At 41.6% G+C, this 19,912-nt stretch overlaps 1 protein-coding gene across 4 annotated transcripts in view; it reads left to right on the top strand.

The window, feature by feature from the left end:
- The window catches only part of aplp2 (amyloid beta (A4) precursor-like protein 2), a 186,302-nt gene that overhangs the window by 148,899 nt on the left and 17,491 nt on the right, over positions 1 to 19,912 (top strand). For 3 of the 4 annotated variants that reach the window (XM_041174079.1, XM_041174081.1, XM_041174082.1), the window contains 3 exons: positions 316 to 474; positions 7,092 to 7,220; positions 9,085 to 9,184. In XM_041174079.1, coding sequence (XP_041030013.1) covers positions 316 to 474; positions 7,092 to 7,220; positions 9,085 to 9,184 — 388 coding nt within the window. The remainder of the gene's footprint in view (positions 1 to 315; positions 475 to 7,091; positions 7,221 to 9,084; positions 9,185 to 19,912) is intronic. The other variant, XM_041174080.1, reaches the window with a different exon arrangement.

The raw sequence follows: 19,912 nt of genomic DNA, 5'->3' as shown, positions 1-19,912 counted from the left end.
AACCTCAGTACAACATCTCATCTGAAAGACACCACCTTCCCACAGTGCAGCACTCCATCAGCACTGGAGTGTCAGCTTGGATTATGTGCTGAACTCTCTGGAGTGGGAATTAGTGTTACTCATTGAACCACAGCTGACACAAACATTTAACTGTTAAGTATCTGTCATTCCCTGCATACTTCAAGTTCTTTATTGTGTTTGGATTTTACATTGAATAGTTGTCCCTGGATGCTACTTTGTATAGAAGTGAATAGATCTTTGATGTAAATGGAAAGTGATGTGCAGTATGTTGGTGACCCTTTTTTTACTGCTAAGCATTTCCAGAACATGGTTGAGGCTCTGGAGGAAGAGGCAGCCACTGAGAAGCTGCAGTTGGTTGAGACTCATCTTGCTCGAGTTGAGGCCTTGCTAAACGACCGTCGTCGTGTTGCTTTGGAGAACTACCTATCTGCATTACAGGCAGATCCACCACGTGTGAGTACTCATTGCTTTTAATTGCTAATGGAATTTGGAACAGAGACTTAGGACAACAAACCCCTCTCTTCCCTGTACACAATTCTGATCGATTGAGCATGGAATAAAACAAACCCCTCTCTTCCCTGTACACAATTCTGATCGATTGAGCATGGAATAAAATAAACCCCTCTCTTCCCTGTACACAATTCTGATCGATTGAGCATGGAATAAAATAAACCCCTCTCTTCCCTGTACACAATTCTGATCGATTGAGCATGGAATAAAATAAACCCCTCTCTTCCCTGTACACAATTCTGATCGATTGAGCATGGAATAAAATAAACCCCTCTCTTCCCTGTACACAATTCTGATCGATTGAGCATGGAATAAAATAAACCCCTCTCTTCCCTGTACACAATTCTGATCGATTGAGCATGGAATAAAACAAACCCCTCTCTTCCCTGTACACAATTCTGATCGATTGAGCATGGAATAAAATAAACCCCTCTCTTCCCTGTACACAATTCTGATCGATTGAGCATGGAATAAAATAAACCCCTCTCTTCCCTGTACACAATTCTGATCGATTGAGCATGGAATAAAATAAACCCCTCTCTTCCCTGTACACAATTCTGATCGATTGAGCATGGAATAAAATAAACCCCTCTCTTCCCTGTACACAATTCTGATCGATTGAGCATGGAATAAAATAAACCCCTCTCTTCCCTGTACACAATTCTGATCGATTGAGCATGGAATAAAACAAACCCCTCTCTTCCCTGTACACAATTCTGATCGATTGAGCATGGAATAAAATAAACCCCTCTCTTCCCTGTACACAATTCTGATCGATTGAGCATGGAATAAAATAAACCCCTCTCTTCCCTGTACACAATTCTGATCGATTGAGCATGGAATAAAATAAACCCCTCTCTTCCCTGTACACAATTCTGATCGATTGAGCATGGAATAAAATAAACCCCTCTCTTCCCTGTACACAATTCTGATCGATTGAGCATGGAATAAAATAAACCCCTCTCTTCCCTGTACACAATTCTGATCGATTGAGCATGGAATAAAATAAACCCCTCTCTTCCCTGTACACAATTCTGATCGATTGAGCATGGAATAAAATAAACCCCTCTCTTCCCTGTACACAATTCTGATCGATTGAGCATGGAATAAAATAAACCCCTCTCTTCCCTGTACACAATTCTGATCGATTGAGCATGGAATAAAATAAACCCCTCTCTTCCCTGTACACAATTCTGATCGATTGAGCATGGAATAAAATAAACCCCTCTCTTCCCTGTACACAATTCTGATCGATTGAGCATGGAATAAAATAAACCCCTCTCTTCCCTGTACACAATTCTGATCGATTGAGCATGGAATAAAATAAACCCCTCTCTTCCCTGTACACAATTCTGATCGATTGAGCATGGAATAAAATAAACCCCTCTCTTCCCTGTACACAATTCTGATCGATTGAGCATGGAATAAAACAAACCCCTCTCTTCCCTGTACACAATTCTGATCGATTGAGCATGGAATAAAATAAACCCCTCTCTTCCCTGTACACAATTCTGATCGATTGAGCATGGAATAAAACAAACCCCTCTCTTCCCTGTACACAATTCTGATCGATTGAGCATGGAATAAAATAAACCCCTCTCTTCCCTGTACACAATTCTGATCGATTGAGCATGGAATAAAACAAACCCCTCTCTTCCCTGTACACAATTCTGATCGATTGAGCATGGAATAAAATAAACCCCTCTCTTCCCTGTACACAATTCTGATCGATTGAGCATGGAATAAAATAAACCCCTCTCTTCCCTGTACACAATTCTGATCGATTGAGCATGGAATAAAACAAACCCCTCTCTTCCCTGTACACAATTCTGATCGATTGAGCATGGAATAAAATAAACCCCTCTCTTCCCTGTACACAATTCTGATCGATTGAGCATGGAATAAAATAAACCCCTCTCTTCCCTGTACACAATTCTGATCGATTGAGCATGGAATAAAATAAACCCCTCTCTTCCCTGTACACAATTCTGATCGATTGAGCATGGAATAAAATAAACCCCTCTCTTCCCTGTACACAATTCTGATCGATTGAGCATGGAATAAAATAAACCCCTCTCTTCCCTGTACACAATTCTGATCGATTGAGCATGGAATAAAATAAACCCCTCTCTTCCCTGTACACAATTCTGATCGATTGAGCATGGAATAAAATAAACCCCTCTCTTCCCTGTACACAATTCTGATCGATTGAGCATGGAATAAAATAAACCCCTCTCTTCCCTGTACACAATTCTGATCGATTGAGCATGGAATAAAATAAACCCCTCTCTTCCCTGTACACAATTCTGATCGATTGAGCATGGAATAAAATAAACCCCTCTCTTCCCTGTACACAATTCTGATCGATTGAGCATGGAATAAAATAAACCCCTCTCTTCCCTGTACACAATTCTGATCGATTGAGCATGGAATAAAATAAACCCCTCTCTTCCCTGTACACAATTCTGATCGATTGAGCATGGAATAAAATAAACCCCTCTCTTCCCTGTACACAATTCTGATCGATTGAGCATGGAATAAAATAAACCCCTCTCTTCCCTGTACACAATTCTGATCGATTGAGCATGGAATAAAATAAACCCCTCTCTTCCCTGTACACAATTCTGATCGATTGAGCATGGAATAAAATAAACCCCTCTCTTCCCTGTACACAATTCTGATCGATTGAGCATGGAATAAAATAAACCCCTCTCTTCCCTGTACACAATTCTGATCGATTGAGCATGGAATAAAATAAACCCCTCTCTTCCCTGTACACAATTCTGATCGATTGAGCATGGAATAAAATAAACCCCTCTCTTCCCTGTACACAATTCTGATCGATTGAGCATGGAATAAAATAAACCCCTCTCTTCCCTGTACACAATTCTGATCGATTGAGCATGGAATAAAATAAACCCCTCTCTTCCCTGTACACAATTCTGATCGATTGAGCATGGAATAAAATAAACCCCTCTCTTCCCTGTACACAATTCTGATCGATTGAGCATGGAATAAAATAAACCCCTCTCTTCCCTGTACACAATTCTGATCGATTGAGCATGGAATAAAATAAACCCCTCTCTTCCCTGTACACAATTCTGATCGATTGAGCATGGAATAAAATAAACCCCTCTCTTCCCTGTACACAATTCTGATCGATTGAGCATGGAATAAAATAAACCCCTCTCTTCCCTGTACACAATTCTGATCGATTGAGCATGGAATAAAATAAACCCCTCTCTTCCCTGTACACAATTCTGATCGATTGAGCATGGAATAAAATAAACCCCTCTCTTCCCTGTACACAATTCTGATCGATTGAGCATGGAATAAAATAAACCCCTCTCTTCCCTGTACACAATTCTGATCGATTGAGCATGGAATAAAATAAACCCCTCTCTTCCCTGTACACAATTCTGATCGATTGAGCATGGAATAAAATAAACCCCTCTCTTCCCTGTACACAATTCTGATCGATTGAGCATGGAATAAAATAAACCCCTCTCTTCCCTGTACACAATTCTGATCGATTGAGCATGGAATAAAATAAACCCCTCTCTTCCCTGTACACAATTCTGATCGATTGAGCATGGAATAAAATAAACCCCTCTCTTCCCTGTACACAATTCTGATCGATTGAGCATGGAATAAAATAAACCCCTCTCTTCCCTGTACACAATTCTGATCGATTGAGCATGGAATAAAATAAACCCCTCTCTTCCCTGTACACAATTCTGATCGATTGAGCATGGAATAAAATAAACCCCTCTCTTCCCTGTACACAATTCTGATCGATTGAGCATGGAATAAAATAAACCCCTCTCTTCCCTGTACACAATTCTGATCGATTGAGCATGGAATAAAATAAACCCCTCTCTTCCCTGTACACAATTCTGATCGATTGAGCATGGAATAAAATAAACCCCTCTCTTCCCTGTACACAATTCTGATCGATTGAGCATGGAATAAAATAAACCCCTCTCTTCCCTGTACACAATTCTGATCGATTGAGCATGGAATAAAATAAACCCCTCTCTTCCCTGTACACAATTCTGATCGATTGAGCATGGAATAAAATAAACCCCTCTCTTCCCTGTACACAATTCTGATCGATTGAGCATGGAATAAAATAAACCCCTCTCTTCCCTGTACACAATTCTGATCGATTGAGCATGGAATAAAATAAACCCCTCTCTTCCCTGTACACAATTCTGATCGATTGAGCATGGAATAAAATAAACCCCTCTCTTCCCTGTACACAATTCTGATCGATTGAGCATGGAATAAAATAAACCCCTCTCTTCCCTGTACACAATTCTGATCGATTGAGCATGGAATAAAATAAACCCCTCTCTTCCCTGTACACAATTCTGATCGATTGAGCATGGAATAAAATAAACCCCTCTCTTCCCTGTACACAATTCTGATCGATTGAGCATGGAATAAAATAAACCCCTCTCTTCCCTGTACACAATTCTGATCGATTGAGCATGGAATAAAATAAACCCCTCTCTTCCCTGTACACAATTCTGATCGATTGAGCATGGAATAAAATAAACCCCTCTCTTCCCTGTACACAATTCTGATCGATTGAGCATGGAATAAAATAAACCCCTCTCTTCCCTGTACACAATTCTGATCGATTGAGCATGGAATAAAATAAACCCCTCTCTTCCCTGTACACAATTCTGATCGATTGAGCATGGAATAAAATAAACCCCTCTCTTCCCTGTACACAATTCTGATCGATTGAGCATGGAATAAATAAACCCCTCTCTTCCCTGTACACAATTCTGATCGATTGAGCATGGAATAAAATAAACCCCTCTCTTCCCTGTACACAATTCTGATCGATTGAGCATGGAATAAAATAAACCCCTCTCTTCCCTGTACACAATTCTGATCGATTGAGCATGGAATAAAATAAACCCCTCTCTTCCCTGTACACAATTCTGATCGATTGAGCATGGAATAAAATAAACCCCTCTCTTCCCTGTACACAATTCTGATCGATTGAGCATGGAATAAAATAAACCAGTGAGGCTGGGTAGCCAGAATAAATTACTGGATTGTTCCATGTACTTATTATGAATTCATGTCCGTGACTTCTGAGGAATAACAAAAGTTTTAAAAGTGAGAAAAACATCTTACCTGAGTTCCTGCTCCCAGATGAAGCACAAAGTTTTCAATTCAGGTTTCATCGGGGAAGCAATAGTAACATTTTCAGTTTCTAAATTATATTACAGTTAACGCATGGTTCTTCTGGTAAAATGCTTTGGATTTTTAGCTTTTCCGCCTTTCAAAAGGGCCTATGATGGCCAGAATTGATTGCCATAATTTTGGTATTACTCAGGGCAGCGGTCACAAATATCAAGCAATTTCAACAGTGACATCCAGTTTCTAGATATCTGGTGTTGGTGGTCACAGGTGAAAATGTAAAGCTTTGTGTTGGAATGTTTAATCTGTTCCCTGTAAGGTAGCCACAGTGTATCTTCATAGTCTTTGCTGTGATAAAGATCTTGAGCCTTTTCTTCTGACTAACATGTTTTGAGGCATGTACAGCTGTATACTACGAATATCAGTCTAAGCAGTGCCAGGCCTTGGCACTGCAGGCTGACCAGGGGGGTGGGGGGATGCCATGTGCCATTGCTTGCTCACTCAATTAGTTGGTTTAATCTAGGAGGGGCTGCCATCATGATGAACACTGCTTGCTGCAGCTGCCAGATTCACAACTTCTCTTGTATAAATTATGCCTATCTGCTGACACTCACTTCCACCTTATCCAGGACTCGGGACTTGCAAAGCACTTTTGTGAAATATTTAGTCTTCCCTTTTTCAGATGGCATCTCTTTTTTTCCTCTTCCCTTTCTCCCTTCCCTCATTGCTTCTGTCTTTTCCTTCCTTTTCTATTTTATCTTTGCCATTAATCGTGTGCCGGTTCTTGTTTCCATGACTGCTTTGCCTTATTTTATTTTTGAAAATATTTTTATTTTCTAATTTTATTATCTGTTTGTCTCCTTTTTGAACACAAACTGATTTCATTCTCCTTTTCCTGTTCCCATTATTTCCACACTCCTGTTTTAAGCACTGAATTTTATTTTGACCCCACTTGTCTCAGTCCCTGATATTTGCTTAAAAACAAGAGTTGCAAAATAAAATGAAAAGTGATGCAGGACTCAGGCACATGAGCAATCTGAAAGCATCTGGAGTGCAAGTTGAGTGGCTAAGCAAGAGGCCAGGATGTGAAACTGAGCAAGTTCTCTGACAGTAGATTGGAGATGGGACTCTTTGCTGTGCAGTGTGAGAGCTGACATTTGATTCGTTGCAAATGGATTCACCAGATCCCAAGTGGGACTGTGCTAGATGGACATGCTGGGTTTACAAAAGGTGAACAAGGTAAAGGAGAAATGGGAATCCAGTTGGAGAGAAGTAGAATTTGTAAGTACGGTAATTCCTTAAAGAAAAGTATCAGTGAATTAAAATAAAAGTTAAATCCTGGGTTTCAGTCTGCTGTTCTGATGGACACTGATGTCTTTGTTGAATAATTTCCTCTGTAGCCTCACCGTATCCTGCAGGCCCTGAAGCGTTATATCCGTGCAGAGCAGAAGGATCGGCAGCATACTCTTGGACATTACCAGCATGTCATGGCTGTAGATCCAGAGAAAGCAGCACAGATGAAATCTCAAGTGAGTGAAATGTTATGAAACAAGTTACGGTGCCCTTATTATCCAAGGGACTAGGGAACCTCCTGCTCAGTGTCTGGTTCATCTTCAGAATGCTCCTGAGACATCGGTCTCGGATGCAAATGGTTGTTGACCCTAATCAGTTTGCAGTTTTCCAGCAAGATACAGTAAAATAATAACTCCACGGTTGAACAAGTAATTAAAAAAAATCCCTGGAAATATACAATCGGGGTTCGTTAAGTGCATAAATGAGGACTTCAGAGCACTATATTACACCTATCAGGATATCTCTAAGCACTTTACATCAACAAGTTACTTTGAGATACAGTAACTGTCCTGTAGGCAAATGAGGTAGTCATTAGGCAAGAAAAGACAAATAACATGTGTCCTTCGTAGTGTTTGTTAAGAGGGGGATATTAGCCAGAGCACTGTAAGAGCCCCCCATTGTTCTTCAATTAGTCTGACCAACCAGAATTAGCAGACGGGGCTTTGGTTTGACATCTCATCCAAAGGATGGCACCTCCAGTGCAGCAGATACTACAGTAGCACTTTGTCCTGGATTATGTATTCATGCCCTGGAGTGGGACTTGAATCCACACTTCTGACTCACACAAAAACGAAAATACTGGAAAAACTCAGCAGGTCTAACAGCATCTGTAGAGAGAACGACAAAGTTCACGTTTCGAGTCCGTATGACTTCTTCAGAGCTAAAGAGAAGTAAAAATGTGATGAAGTTTATAATATATAAGGGGGATGGAGCATATGAAGCTCAATAGAAGATCAGCGATAGATGGGGGAAAAGGAGAGATTGACAAAGATGTCGTGAACAAAAGGACAAAGGGGGTGTTAATAAAAATGGTAAGGGTTAAAGGAGGTGCTAGTAGTGTCATTGAAGTAAGAAAGCAGAATGTGATACTAGCAGGACAAGCAACGGCAAGTACTGTGAAAAGAACAACATGAACAAGTGACAGATGGACCCATGGGGCTGGATTTGGGGGGAGGGGATGGTGGTGGGGGAATAAGATTAAAAATAGGATGAAATGGGGGGATAAAACAATGGATAAATTAATAAAAGTTAAAAGAAATAAAAATAAGTGGATTAAAAAACAAAAATGAATATTGGAAAAGGGATAAAAATGGGTGAGGAGAGAGCTCAAGGCCTGAAGTTGTTGAACTCAATTTAACTCAATAATATTTATTTTCTATTTTTATTCATTTATTCTTGTTTTATCCCCAACTTTTATCCTATTTTCAATTTTTTCCCTGCCACTGTCTCCTTCCCCCACCCCCACAGGGTGTCACTTGTTCATGTTTTTTTCAGAGTACTTAGCTTTGTCCTGCTATTATCACATTCTGCTTTCTTAACCTTAATGCCACTATGAGCACCTCCTTACGCCCTTACCACTACCATTAACACTCCCTTTGTCCTTTTGTTCATGACATCTTTGTCAATCCCTCCTGTGCCCCCACCTATTGCTGGCCTTCTATCCAGCTTCACTTGCTCCATCCCCACGAAACAGTATAAATTGCATCTCATTTTTTAACTTCTCTTTAGCTCTGAAGAAGAATCACACGGACTTGAAACATTTACTTTCTTTCTCTCCACAGATACTGTTAGACCTGAGTTTTTCTTGCATTTTCTGTTTTTGTTTCAGATTTCCAGCATCCTCAGTATTTTGCTTTTATCTGTCTGACTCAAAGATGAATGTGCTACCGCTGAGCCAAGCACTGTGGAAGAAAAGCTGAAAGTGCCTTGTTGCTGAGGTTGATTTCAGTTAACATAAGATTTCACATTTCAGTTTCATTATTGCTAACTTAAGCAAACAAGCCTTAAAATACTTTTACTATGATTGTTTCCGGTGCCTAGGTGGTGACCCACCTCCATGTTATTGAGGAGCGGATGAACCAGAGCCTCTCCCTGCTTTACCAGGTGCCGTTTGTTGCTGAGGAAATCCAAGATGAGATTGGTGCGTACAAGTACTGCAGCACTTGTTTGTGTTTGATTACTTGAGGATAGTTACAGTTTTGCAATTATTCTTGCAGTGCAGAATGCACACTGAGGTGCTTGGTGAATTAGACTTGGCAGTCCTATTTGTTTCTTATGGCTATTGCAGCAATCTTTGGCATTTTGGAAATCCAAGGAGGTGCTTCACTGAGCCAGGAATTAATCCACCACTTTCATGTGGGCAGCCTCGTGACCTGTCCCATGTCACCGCCCATAAACTACCCCCAATGGCGAATGGAACATTCTGTCCTGTCCAAGAAAGGAAATCTGTCTGTTTCAGGCCAGAGGTTTCAACTTCTGGCCTCTGAGCTTGAAATATGGGACAAAGATCCGGAAACCAAATTGAGGAGCTGAGGCACAACTTGGGAGATGAGCACCAATATGACCCTATTCTACTTGGGATAAAGAAATAAGCATTGTGTTCAGTGGTGAGGCAAGTTGGATTCCTATTTGCTAGGTGTAACCCTGCAATCCCTCAGTTAACAGCCATATAATTAAGAAAGAAGTGATGTGTTAAGGTAGTTTTTTTTCCTTTATGGAGGGAAGTCTCGTGGCTTCACTGGTGTACCTACCACCTGGCAAAACCCTGAGAGTTAGGCAGAGCTCCCTTTGGTTCACAATAAAGCTGGATTGCAATTTTAATTGACAGATAATGAGGCTTACAAGGACCTTTTCAGGATGTTACTGAGACTTGTTGTCTATGGGCTATATTTGACGAACAGCAAAACTTGCATGCAGGAGTCTTTACGTATGACTATTTAATAGGATTTAATTTCACTTCAATTGAATATAACCCTGCTAACAGCCACCAAGAATGCTGTGTTTTTTTGTCTCCTAGTTCTTTACATCCTCCGCTCTGTGAAGATTTAACCTTCACAGCACACAAAAGCTGACTGTGATTGAACTACCCTTTTCAAACATGCTCGTTAAATCTGTTCACATTCTCAAGTTTACTTCCATTTTCCCATGCAACTTTAAAGCAACTACAGGCCAGTCAATTTGCCAACTGTTGTGTGGCATAGAATCATCGGCCTGCAAATTTTTCATTTTCAAGTATTTATCCAATTCCCTTCTGAAAATTAATATTGAATCTGCTTCCACAACCCTTTGAGGCAGCACGTTCCAATTGATCATAACTCGCTGCATTGAAAAAAAATTCATTTTCCTCTGGTTCTTTTGCTAATAATCTCAAATTTTTTCACTGCCGGTTAATGACTCTTATGCCACTGGGAACTGTTTCTCCTAATTTACTCTGTCAAAACGCTTCATAATTTTGGCATCTATAATAAATTTCCCCTAACCTCTGCTTGAAGGAGACCAATCCCAGCCTTTCCACATAACTGAAGTCTCTCATCACTGGTAGCATTCTAGTTAATCCTCTATACCCTCTCTGAGGCTTTGGCATCCTTTCTAAAGTGTTCTGACCAAAACTGGACACAGTACTGCAGCTGAGGCCTAGTGATTTATTGAAGTTCAGCATAACTTGCTTGCCTTTATACCCTAAAGCCTTTTTAACAGTCTTACCAATTTCAGTTATTTAGTTTAAAATCCCATGTTGATTTCAGTTCCATCACCTTGCATTTGTTCAAATGCAGTTTCCCACTCATCAGCCTAAGTTCCCAGCCTTACCAGATATTGTAGCTTCTTTATTACCATTTTACCCCATCCCTGCATTCGGTGTCGATTTCACGCTTAAGCAGCTGTGTTTCTGCCCTTGTTCATGTAATCATGTGAGAATTCCAGTAACTGAGATTGGTGCAATCAGATAGTTTACAATGTTTGATCACTTCAAGATTCTATGAATCGTTTTGTTTTTGTTAACTATGTTTAAATGCCATATGCTAAGTAACTGTCCCAAAGTTGTTTCTCATAAAAAGCCATAAGAATAGATTACAATTGGCCTCTTGTTTCATTACTACAATCCATAGGATTATTTGAAACATAGATTTACAGCATTGAAGAAGGCCATTTGGCCCATCAAATCCATGCTGGCCATGAATGTGTTATCCAGTCTAATCCCACTTTCCATCTCTTGGCCCTTGTGGTTTATGGCATCTGGAGTTTTTAAAAATATGATGCGTGTACCTACCTCCAGCACACTTTCAGGCAGGTAATTCCAGATCACCACCACTCTCTAGGTGCAAAAACTACTTCTCAACTCTTCCTCTCTCCTTTCATCAGTTACTTCAAATCTGTATCCACTTCAATGACCACTCTGCTAATGCAGATAAGTTCTTCTTAACTGTTATATCCAAGCCCTTCATGATTTTATGCACCTCAATTAAATTTCCCCTTACCCTCCTCTTGACCAAAGAAAGCAACCCCAGCTTTTCTAATCTTTTCTCATAGCTAAAATTCTCCATATTTCATAATATCCTCTTAAGTCTCTACTGCACCTCTCTGATGCAATCACATTCTTCCTGTAATTCGGTGACCAGAGCTGTACACAGCAGCCCAGCTACAGACATTTTTCATTCTTTCATTGGATATGAATGCTCCTAAGCCAGTATTTGTTGCCTATCCCCAATTGTCAATGGAAAGTTGGTGGAGAGCTGCCTAATTGAATTACTGTAGTCCATCTGGTGTAGGTATACCCACAGTACTGTCAGGAAGGGAATTATAGGTTTTTGAACCAGCGACAGTGAAGGAACAGCATTGTAATTCCAAGTCAGGATGGCGTGTGGCTTGGCGGGGAACTCGCAGATGGTTGTGTTCCCATGCATCTCTGCTGCCTTGTCCTATGTGATAGAACTCGCGTATTTGAAAGGTGCTATCAAAGGAGGCTTGGTGAGTTGCTACAGTGCATCTTGCAGATGGTACACAATGCTGCCACTGTGGTGGAGAAAGTTAATGTTTAAAATGGTGGATGGGATGCTGATCAAGTAGGCTGCTTTGTCCTGGATGGTGTTGAGCTCCTTGTTGTTGGAGCTGTGCTCATCCATGTAAGTGGAGAGTATTCCATCACACCCCTAACCCGTGCTCTGTAAGTGGTGTACAGACTTCAGGGAGTCAGGCAGTGAGTTACTTGCCGCAGAATTCCCAGCCTCTGATGTGTCTTGTAGCCACAGTATTTATACAGCTGGTGCAGTTCAGTTTCTGGTCAACGGTAGTGCCCAGAAAGTTTACAGTGGAGGATTCAGCAATGGTTATGCTGTTGTATGTTATGGGGAAGTGGTTAGATGCTCTCTTGTTGGAAATGGTCATTGCCTGGCACTTGTGTGGCACAGAATTAACAGTGCAAATAGTTGTGAATGGGTACGATAAGATTGCGATTATGCAGACATGACTGAAGGGTGACCAAAACTGGGAACTGAATATCGAAGGGTATTCAATATTTAGGAAGGGCAGACAAAAAGGAAAAGGAGGTGTGGTGGCATTGTTAGTTAAGGATGAAATCAGTGCAATAGTGAGAAAATATATTGACTCAGAAACTCTAGATGCAGAATCAGCCTGGGTGGAGCTAAGAAGCATCAAGGGATGGTAAACTTTGAGAGTTGTCTATAGGCCTGCAAACAGTAGGGTAAGTTGGGGGACAGCATTAAACAGGGAATTAGCAATGCATGTAACAAAGTTGCTACAGTAATCATGGGTGATTTTAATGTACATATAGACTGGGCAAACCAAATTAACAATAATACTGTGGCTGATGCATTCCTGGAGTGTGTACGAGATGGTTTTTTAGACCAGTACGTCGAGGAACCAACTAGGGAATAGGCTATCATAGATTTGGTATTGTGCAATGAGAAGGTAATAATCTTGTGTGGGGTCCTTGAGGGAAGAGTGATCATAGTATGATAGAATGCTTCATTAGGATGGAAAGTGAAGAAGTCCAATCTGAAACAAGGACTTTAAATCTAAACTAAGAGGGTATAGAGGGTGAGTTGGCTAAGATAGACTGGGGAACCTCTTTAAAAGGCATGATGGTGGATAGGCAATGGCTATTATTTAAGGAACAAATACATGCATTACAACAGTTGTGCATTCCTTTCTGGCGCTAAAACGCAGCAGGTAAAGTGACTCAACTATGGCTAACAAAAGAAATTAAGAATAATATTAGACCTAAAGAGGAGAAATATAAGGTTGCTAGAAAGCAGCAAGCCTGAGGATTGGGAGAGCAGTTTAGAATTCAGCAAAGGGGGACCAAGAGATTGATTAAGAGGGGAAACATAGAGTATGTGAGTAAGTTTGCAAGGAACATAAAAGCAGACTGTAAAAATTCCTATAAGCATGTTTAAAAAAAAATTAGTGAAGGCAAATGTAGGTCCCTTACAGACCGAAATAAGAGAATTTATAATAGAGAACAAGGAAATGGCAGAGCAATTAAACAACTACTTTAGTTCTGTTTTTATGGAAGAAGACACAGAGAACTTCCCAGAAATGCTAGGGAACCAAGCATCTAGTGAGAAGCAGGAATTGAAGGAAGTTAGCATTCGTAAAAAAATGGTGCTAGAGAAATTATTGGGACTGACAGCTGCTAAATCCCTAGGTCCTGATAACCTACATCCCAGGGTCCATGAAAATGATGGATGTGTTGGTTGGCATCATCCAAAATTCTGTAGATTCTGGAACAGCCCCAGCAGATTGGAGGGTGGCAAATGTAACCCCACTATTTAAAAGAGGAGAGAGGGGGAAAACAGTGAATTACAGACCGGTTAGCTTAACATCAGGAGTAAGGAAAATGCTGGAGTCTTATTATAAAGGACGTGATAATGGGACACTTAGAAAATATCAATGGGATTGGACAAAATCATCATGGATCTATGAAAGGGAAATCATGTTTGACAGCATGGAGTTTTTTTGAGGACATAACTAGTAGAATAGATAACAAAGAACCAGTGGATATGGTGTGTTTGGATTTTCAAAAAGCTTTTGATGAAGTCCCGCGTAAGAGGTTAGTGTGTAAAATTAAAGCACATGGCATTAGGGGTAACTGAGAATTGGTTGACAGGCTGGAAATAGATAGTTTTAAATGGGTCTTTTTCAGAGTGGCAGGTGATGACTAGTGGGGTACTGCAGGGATCAGTTGTTCTTGGGCCCCAGTTATTCAAAACATATATCAATGATTTAGATGAGGGAACCAAATGTAATATTTACAAGTTTGCTGATGACACAAAACCAGGTGGGAATGTGAGTGGTGAGGAGGATGTAAAGAGGCTTCACGAGAATTTGAAGAAGTTGAGTGAGTTGGCAAATGCAGTATAACGTGGATAAGCATGAAGTTTTCCACTTTGGTAGGAGAAACAGAATGGCAGAGTATTATTTAAATATTCATAGATTGGGAAATGTTATGTTCAAAGGGTCCTGGATGTCCTTGTACATCAGTCACTGAAAGCAAGCATGCAGACGCAGCAAGCATTTAAGAAGGCAAATGGTATGTTGGCCTTCCTTGTGAGAGGATTTGAGTATAGGAGTAAGGATGTCTTATTGCAGCTGTTCAGGGCCTTGGTGAGAACACACCTGGAGTATTTTGTGCAGTTTTGGTCTAGTTACCTCAGGGATATACTTGCCATAGAGGGAGTGCAGTGAAGGTTCACCAGACTGATTTGTGGAATGGCAGGTTTGTCATATGAGGAGAGATTAGGCTAGTCTGTATTCACTGGAGTTTAGATAAATGAGAGGGGATCTCATTAAAACTTTAAAAATTCTGACAAGGCTGGACAGACTGGATTCAGGTGTGATGTCCCCTTAGGCTGGGGGTTCTTGAACAATGGGTCACAGTCTCAGGATATGGGGTAGGCCATTCAGGCCTGAGATGAGAAATTTCCTCACTGAGATGATGGTGAACCTAAGGAATTCTCTACCACAGAAGGCTGTGGAGGCCAAGTTACTGAATATATTTAAAAGGCAATAGATTTCTGGACACTAAAGGCGTCAAGGGGTATGAGGAGTGAGCGGGAGTAAGGCATTGAGGTAGAGGATCAGCCATGATCACATGAATGGTGGAGCAGACTCGAAGGGCTGAATGACCTACTCCTCTTATTTTCTATGTCTGTGTAAGATGTTTGCAGTTCAGAAAGTTCTGGAGTACAAGTCTTTAATACTACTGTCGGGATGTTTTCAGGGCCCATAGCCTTTGCAAGTATCCAGTGCATTCAACTGTTTCTTGATATCAAACTGGTTGAAGAAGGGGAGCTCATGAGGAGGCCGAGATGGACCACCCACTTGGGTACTTCTGGCTGAAGGTGTTTGCAAATGTTTCAGCCTTGTCTTTTATGCTGATGTACTCGGCTCCTCCATTAATAATTCATTGGGGAACATAAGAACATATGAAGTAGGAGCAGAAGTAGGCCATTTGGCCCCTTGAGCCTTCTCCAGCATTCAATAAGATCTTGTTTGTGTTTCAAATTCCACATTCCCATCTACCTCGAATAACCTTAGATTCTTGTTAGGCAAGCTAATCAGTTTACCTCTGCCTTAAAAATATTCAATGATCCTGCCTTCACCACCTTCGGAGGCAAAGAGTTCCAAAGTTGCAAAGCCCTGAGAGAAGAAAATTCTCCTCATCTCTGTCCTAAAAGGGCAACCCCTGATTTTAAAACGGCGCCCCTTAGTTCTGGACTCACTCTTAAGAGGAAAGAACCTTTCCATGTCCACCTTGTCAATACTGTTCAGGATCTTATATACTTCAAGTCACCCCCGACTTTTCTAAATCCAGTGGAAACAAGCCCAGTCCGTCTAATCTTTCCTCATCAGACAACCCACTGATTCCAGGTATCACTCTAGTAAACTTCCTCTGAACGCCTTCAATGCATTTACATCCTCCCTTAAATAAGGAGACTAAAACTGCGCGCATTATTCGAGATGTGGTCTCACCAATGCCCTGTATAGCTGAAACATAACATCCTTATTTTTTATTTTCAATTCCTCTCGTAATAGAGTATAGCATTCGATGAGCCTTCTTAATTACTTGTTGTACCTGCATACTAACTCTTTGTGACTCATGCACTGGAACACCCCTCTGCACCTCAAAATTCTGCAGCTGTTCTCTTTAAATAATACTCTTTTTTATTCTTCCCACGAAAGTGAACAACTAGGCCTAGGCTAATGCTCTAATCCCACCATGGAAGCTGGTGGAATTTAAATTCAATAGAAGATGGTGTAAAGATGACCATAAAACCATTGTCGATTGTTGCAAAAAACCATCTGGTTCACTTAAGCCGTCCTTACCTGGCCTGGCCTACATGTGACTGCAGATCCTCAGCAACGTGGTTGACTCATAAATGTCCTCTGAAATGGTTGAGTAAGCCACTCAGTTGTATCAAAACGCTACCAAGCCTAAAAGGAATAAAACTGCAAGGGCCACCCAGCATCGATCTGGGCACCTGAAATGACAGTGGCATGGCCAGCCCTGTCAACCCTGCAAAATCCTCCTTACTAACATCTGGAGGATTATGCCAACATTGGGAGAGCTGTCCCACAGACTAATCAAGCAACAGTCTGACATAGTTATCCTCATGGAATCATAACTTACAAAGTGCCTGTTGCACCAACAGTGCTATCAGGAGGCACTTACTCAGCAATAACTTTCTCACTGACACTCAGTTTGTGTTCTGCCAGGTCCACTCAGCTCCTGAACTCATTACAACCTTCGTCCAAAAATGATCAAAAGAGCTGAACTCAAAAAGTGAGGTGAGAGTAACTTCCCTTGACATCAAGGTAGCATTTGACTGAGTGTGGCATCAAGGAGCCCTCGCAAAACTGGAGTCAATGGGAATCATGGGGAAAACTCTCCACTGGTTGGAGTCATACTTCACAGAAAGGAATATGGTTGTGCTTGTTGGAGATCAGTCATCTCAGTTCTGGGACATTGCTGCAGGAGTTCCTCAGGGTAATGTCCTCAGCCCAACCATCTTCAGCTGCTTCATCAATGACCTTCCTTCCATCATAAGGTCAGAAGTAGGGATGTTGGCAGATGATTGCACAAAGTTCACCATTTGCAACCCCTCACATACTGAAGCAGTCCATGTACAAATGTAGCAAAACCTGGACAATGCTCAGGCTTGGGCTGAGAAGTGGCAAGTAATGTTTGTGCCAGGCATCTCAGCAAGACCGAATCCAACATCTCCCCTTGATATTCAATGGCATTACCATCCTTAAACGCGCCCCCCCCCCCCACTACCAACATCCTAGGGCCAGAAGCTTAACTGGACTAGCCATATAAATTCTGTGGCTGCAAGGGCAGGTCAGAGGCTGGGAATTCTGTGGAGACTAACTCACCCGACACCGCAAAGCCTGTCCACCGTCCACAAGGCACAAGTCAGGAGCGTGATGGAATACTCTCAACTTGCCTGGATGAGTGGAGCTCCATCAACACTCAGGAAGCATGACACCATCCAGGGCAAAGCAACCCACTTGACTGGCATTCCATACACCACCTTAAACTTTAATTCACTCTACCAGTGACGCACAGTGACAGCAGCATGTACCATCTACAAGATGCACTGCAGCATCTCATCAAAGCTCCTTTAAAACAGCACCTTCGAAATCCACAATCTCCACCACCTAGAAAGGCAAGGGTAGCAGATGCATGGGAACGCCACCTGCAAGTTCCCCTCCAAGTCACGCACCATCCTGAGGAACTGTATTGCTGTTCCTGCACAGTTGCTAGGTTAAAATCCTGGAACTCCCTTCCTAACAGCACTGTGGGTGTTCCTACAACATATGGACTGCAGTGGTTCATGAAAGTGGCTTACCACCACCACCACCACCTGAAGGGCAATTAGGGATGGGCAACAAATGCTGGCCTGGCCAACAACACCTGCATACCATGAACGAATAAATTTAAAAATAGTGGTGATATTTGTTGAGCGTCTTCCTCCAGTTAGTTGTTTAATTGTCCACCACCATTCACAGCCAGATGTGGCAGGATTGCAGTGCTTTGGTTTTGGGATCACTTGGCTCTGCCTATCGAATGCAGCTTTTGCTGTTCGGTATGAAAGTAGTCCTGCGTTGTAACTTCAAGTTGACCTCATTTTTAGGTATGCCTGGTGCTTCTCCTGGCATTCTTTCTTGCACTCTTCATTGAACCAGGGTAGATTGCTTGGCTTGATGGTAAAGGTAGGGTGGGGGATGTACTAGGCCAGGAGGTTACAGTTTGTGGTTGAATGAAATTCTGCTGCTGATAGCCCATAGTGCCTCATGGATGGCCAGTTTTGAGTTGCTAGATCTATTCTGAACCTATCCCATGTAGCATGGTGAGCGTGCCACACAACATGATGGACCATATCCTCAATGTGAAGGCGGGACTTGGTTTCCACAAGCACAATGCAATGGTCACTCCTGCCAATACTGTCATGGTTAGTTGCATTTGAAGCAAGGAGATTGGTGAGGACAAGGTCTAGTAGGGTTTTTGCTCTTGTTGCTCCCTCACCACCTGCTGCAAGTCCAGTCTCAAGATATGTTCTTCAGAACTTAGCCAGCTCGGTCAGTAGTGGTGCTACCTAGCCACACTGGATGATGGGCATTGAAATGCCCCAACTAGAGTACATTGTGTGCCTTTTCCTCCCTCAGTGCTTCTTCCAAGTGGTGCTGCACATGGAGAGCACTGATTATTAGCTGAGGGAGGGTAGGTAATTACATTGCCCTTGTTTGGCTTGATCCCATGAGACTTTATGCAATCCAAAGTCAATATTGAGGACTCCCTGGGCAACTCTCTCCTGACTCTCTGCCACTGTGCAGCCACTTCTGGTGGCTCTGTCCTGCCAATAGGACAGGACATACCCAGGATGGTGATGGTTGTGCCTGGGGTATTGGCTGTAAGGTATGATTTAATGAGTATGAGTTTGTTGCTTGACTGGTCTGTGGGACAGCTCTTCAACTCACATTTTAGCATAACCGCCCTTATACTCTTAGCCAATAAAGGAAAGTATCCCAGAAACCTCCTTGACCACATCATCTTCCTGTCCTGTTAGTTTCAGGAATCTGTAGGCATGCACTCTAAGATCCATCTGTTTCTGTACACATCTCAGAATCCTACCATTTATTGTGTATTCCCTTGCCTTGTTTGTTCTTTTCAAATGCATTACCTCATACTTCTCTTGGTTAAATTCCATTTGCCACTTTTCTGCCCATCTGACTATCTATATCTTCCTGCAGTCTACAGCTTTATTTCCTTACCGTCAACTACATGACCAATTTTCATATCATCTGCAAGCTTCCTAATTTATATTTATACTCCTTTTTTATTTAAGCCTAAATTATTGATATATACCAGGAAAATCAAGGAACCTAGTTCTGAGCCCCTCTGGAAACAGCTTTCTAGTCACAAAAACACCTGTTGACCAATACCCTTTTCTTCCTGCTCTTTTGGATCCAAGTTGCTCATTCCCTTGGTTTCCATAAGCTTTTAATTTCCTGATCAGTGTGCCACCTGTGGACTTTGTCAAAGCAAGTAGTCCTGGTGTTTTGTCTTCACCTTGCTGCTAAACTCTACATAGACTGCATCAAATACACTAGCCTGATCAACCTTATTTGCTAGCCCTTCAAAATATTCAATCAAGTTAGTCAGACACGACCTTACCTTAACAAATTGATGCTGACTGTGCCTCTGGAAATTATGATTTATAATGTTTCTCAGAATTGTTTCAAATAATTTTTCCACCACTGAGCTTAGGCTGACCAGCCTGTAATTACTCAGACTATAAATTCTTCCCTATTTAAAGAACAGTACAGCATTAGTTGTTCTGCAGTC

This window comes from Carcharodon carcharias, chromosome 25 (assembly GCF_017639515.1).
Source record: "Carcharodon carcharias isolate sCarCar2 chromosome 25, sCarCar2.pri, whole genome shotgun sequence".
Taxonomy (NCBI): Eukaryota; Metazoa; Chordata; class Chondrichthyes; order Lamniformes; family Lamnidae; genus Carcharodon; species Carcharodon carcharias.
The sequence above is the reverse complement of the archived record's forward strand: the minus strand, read 5'-3'. Positions and strand labels throughout refer to the sequence as shown.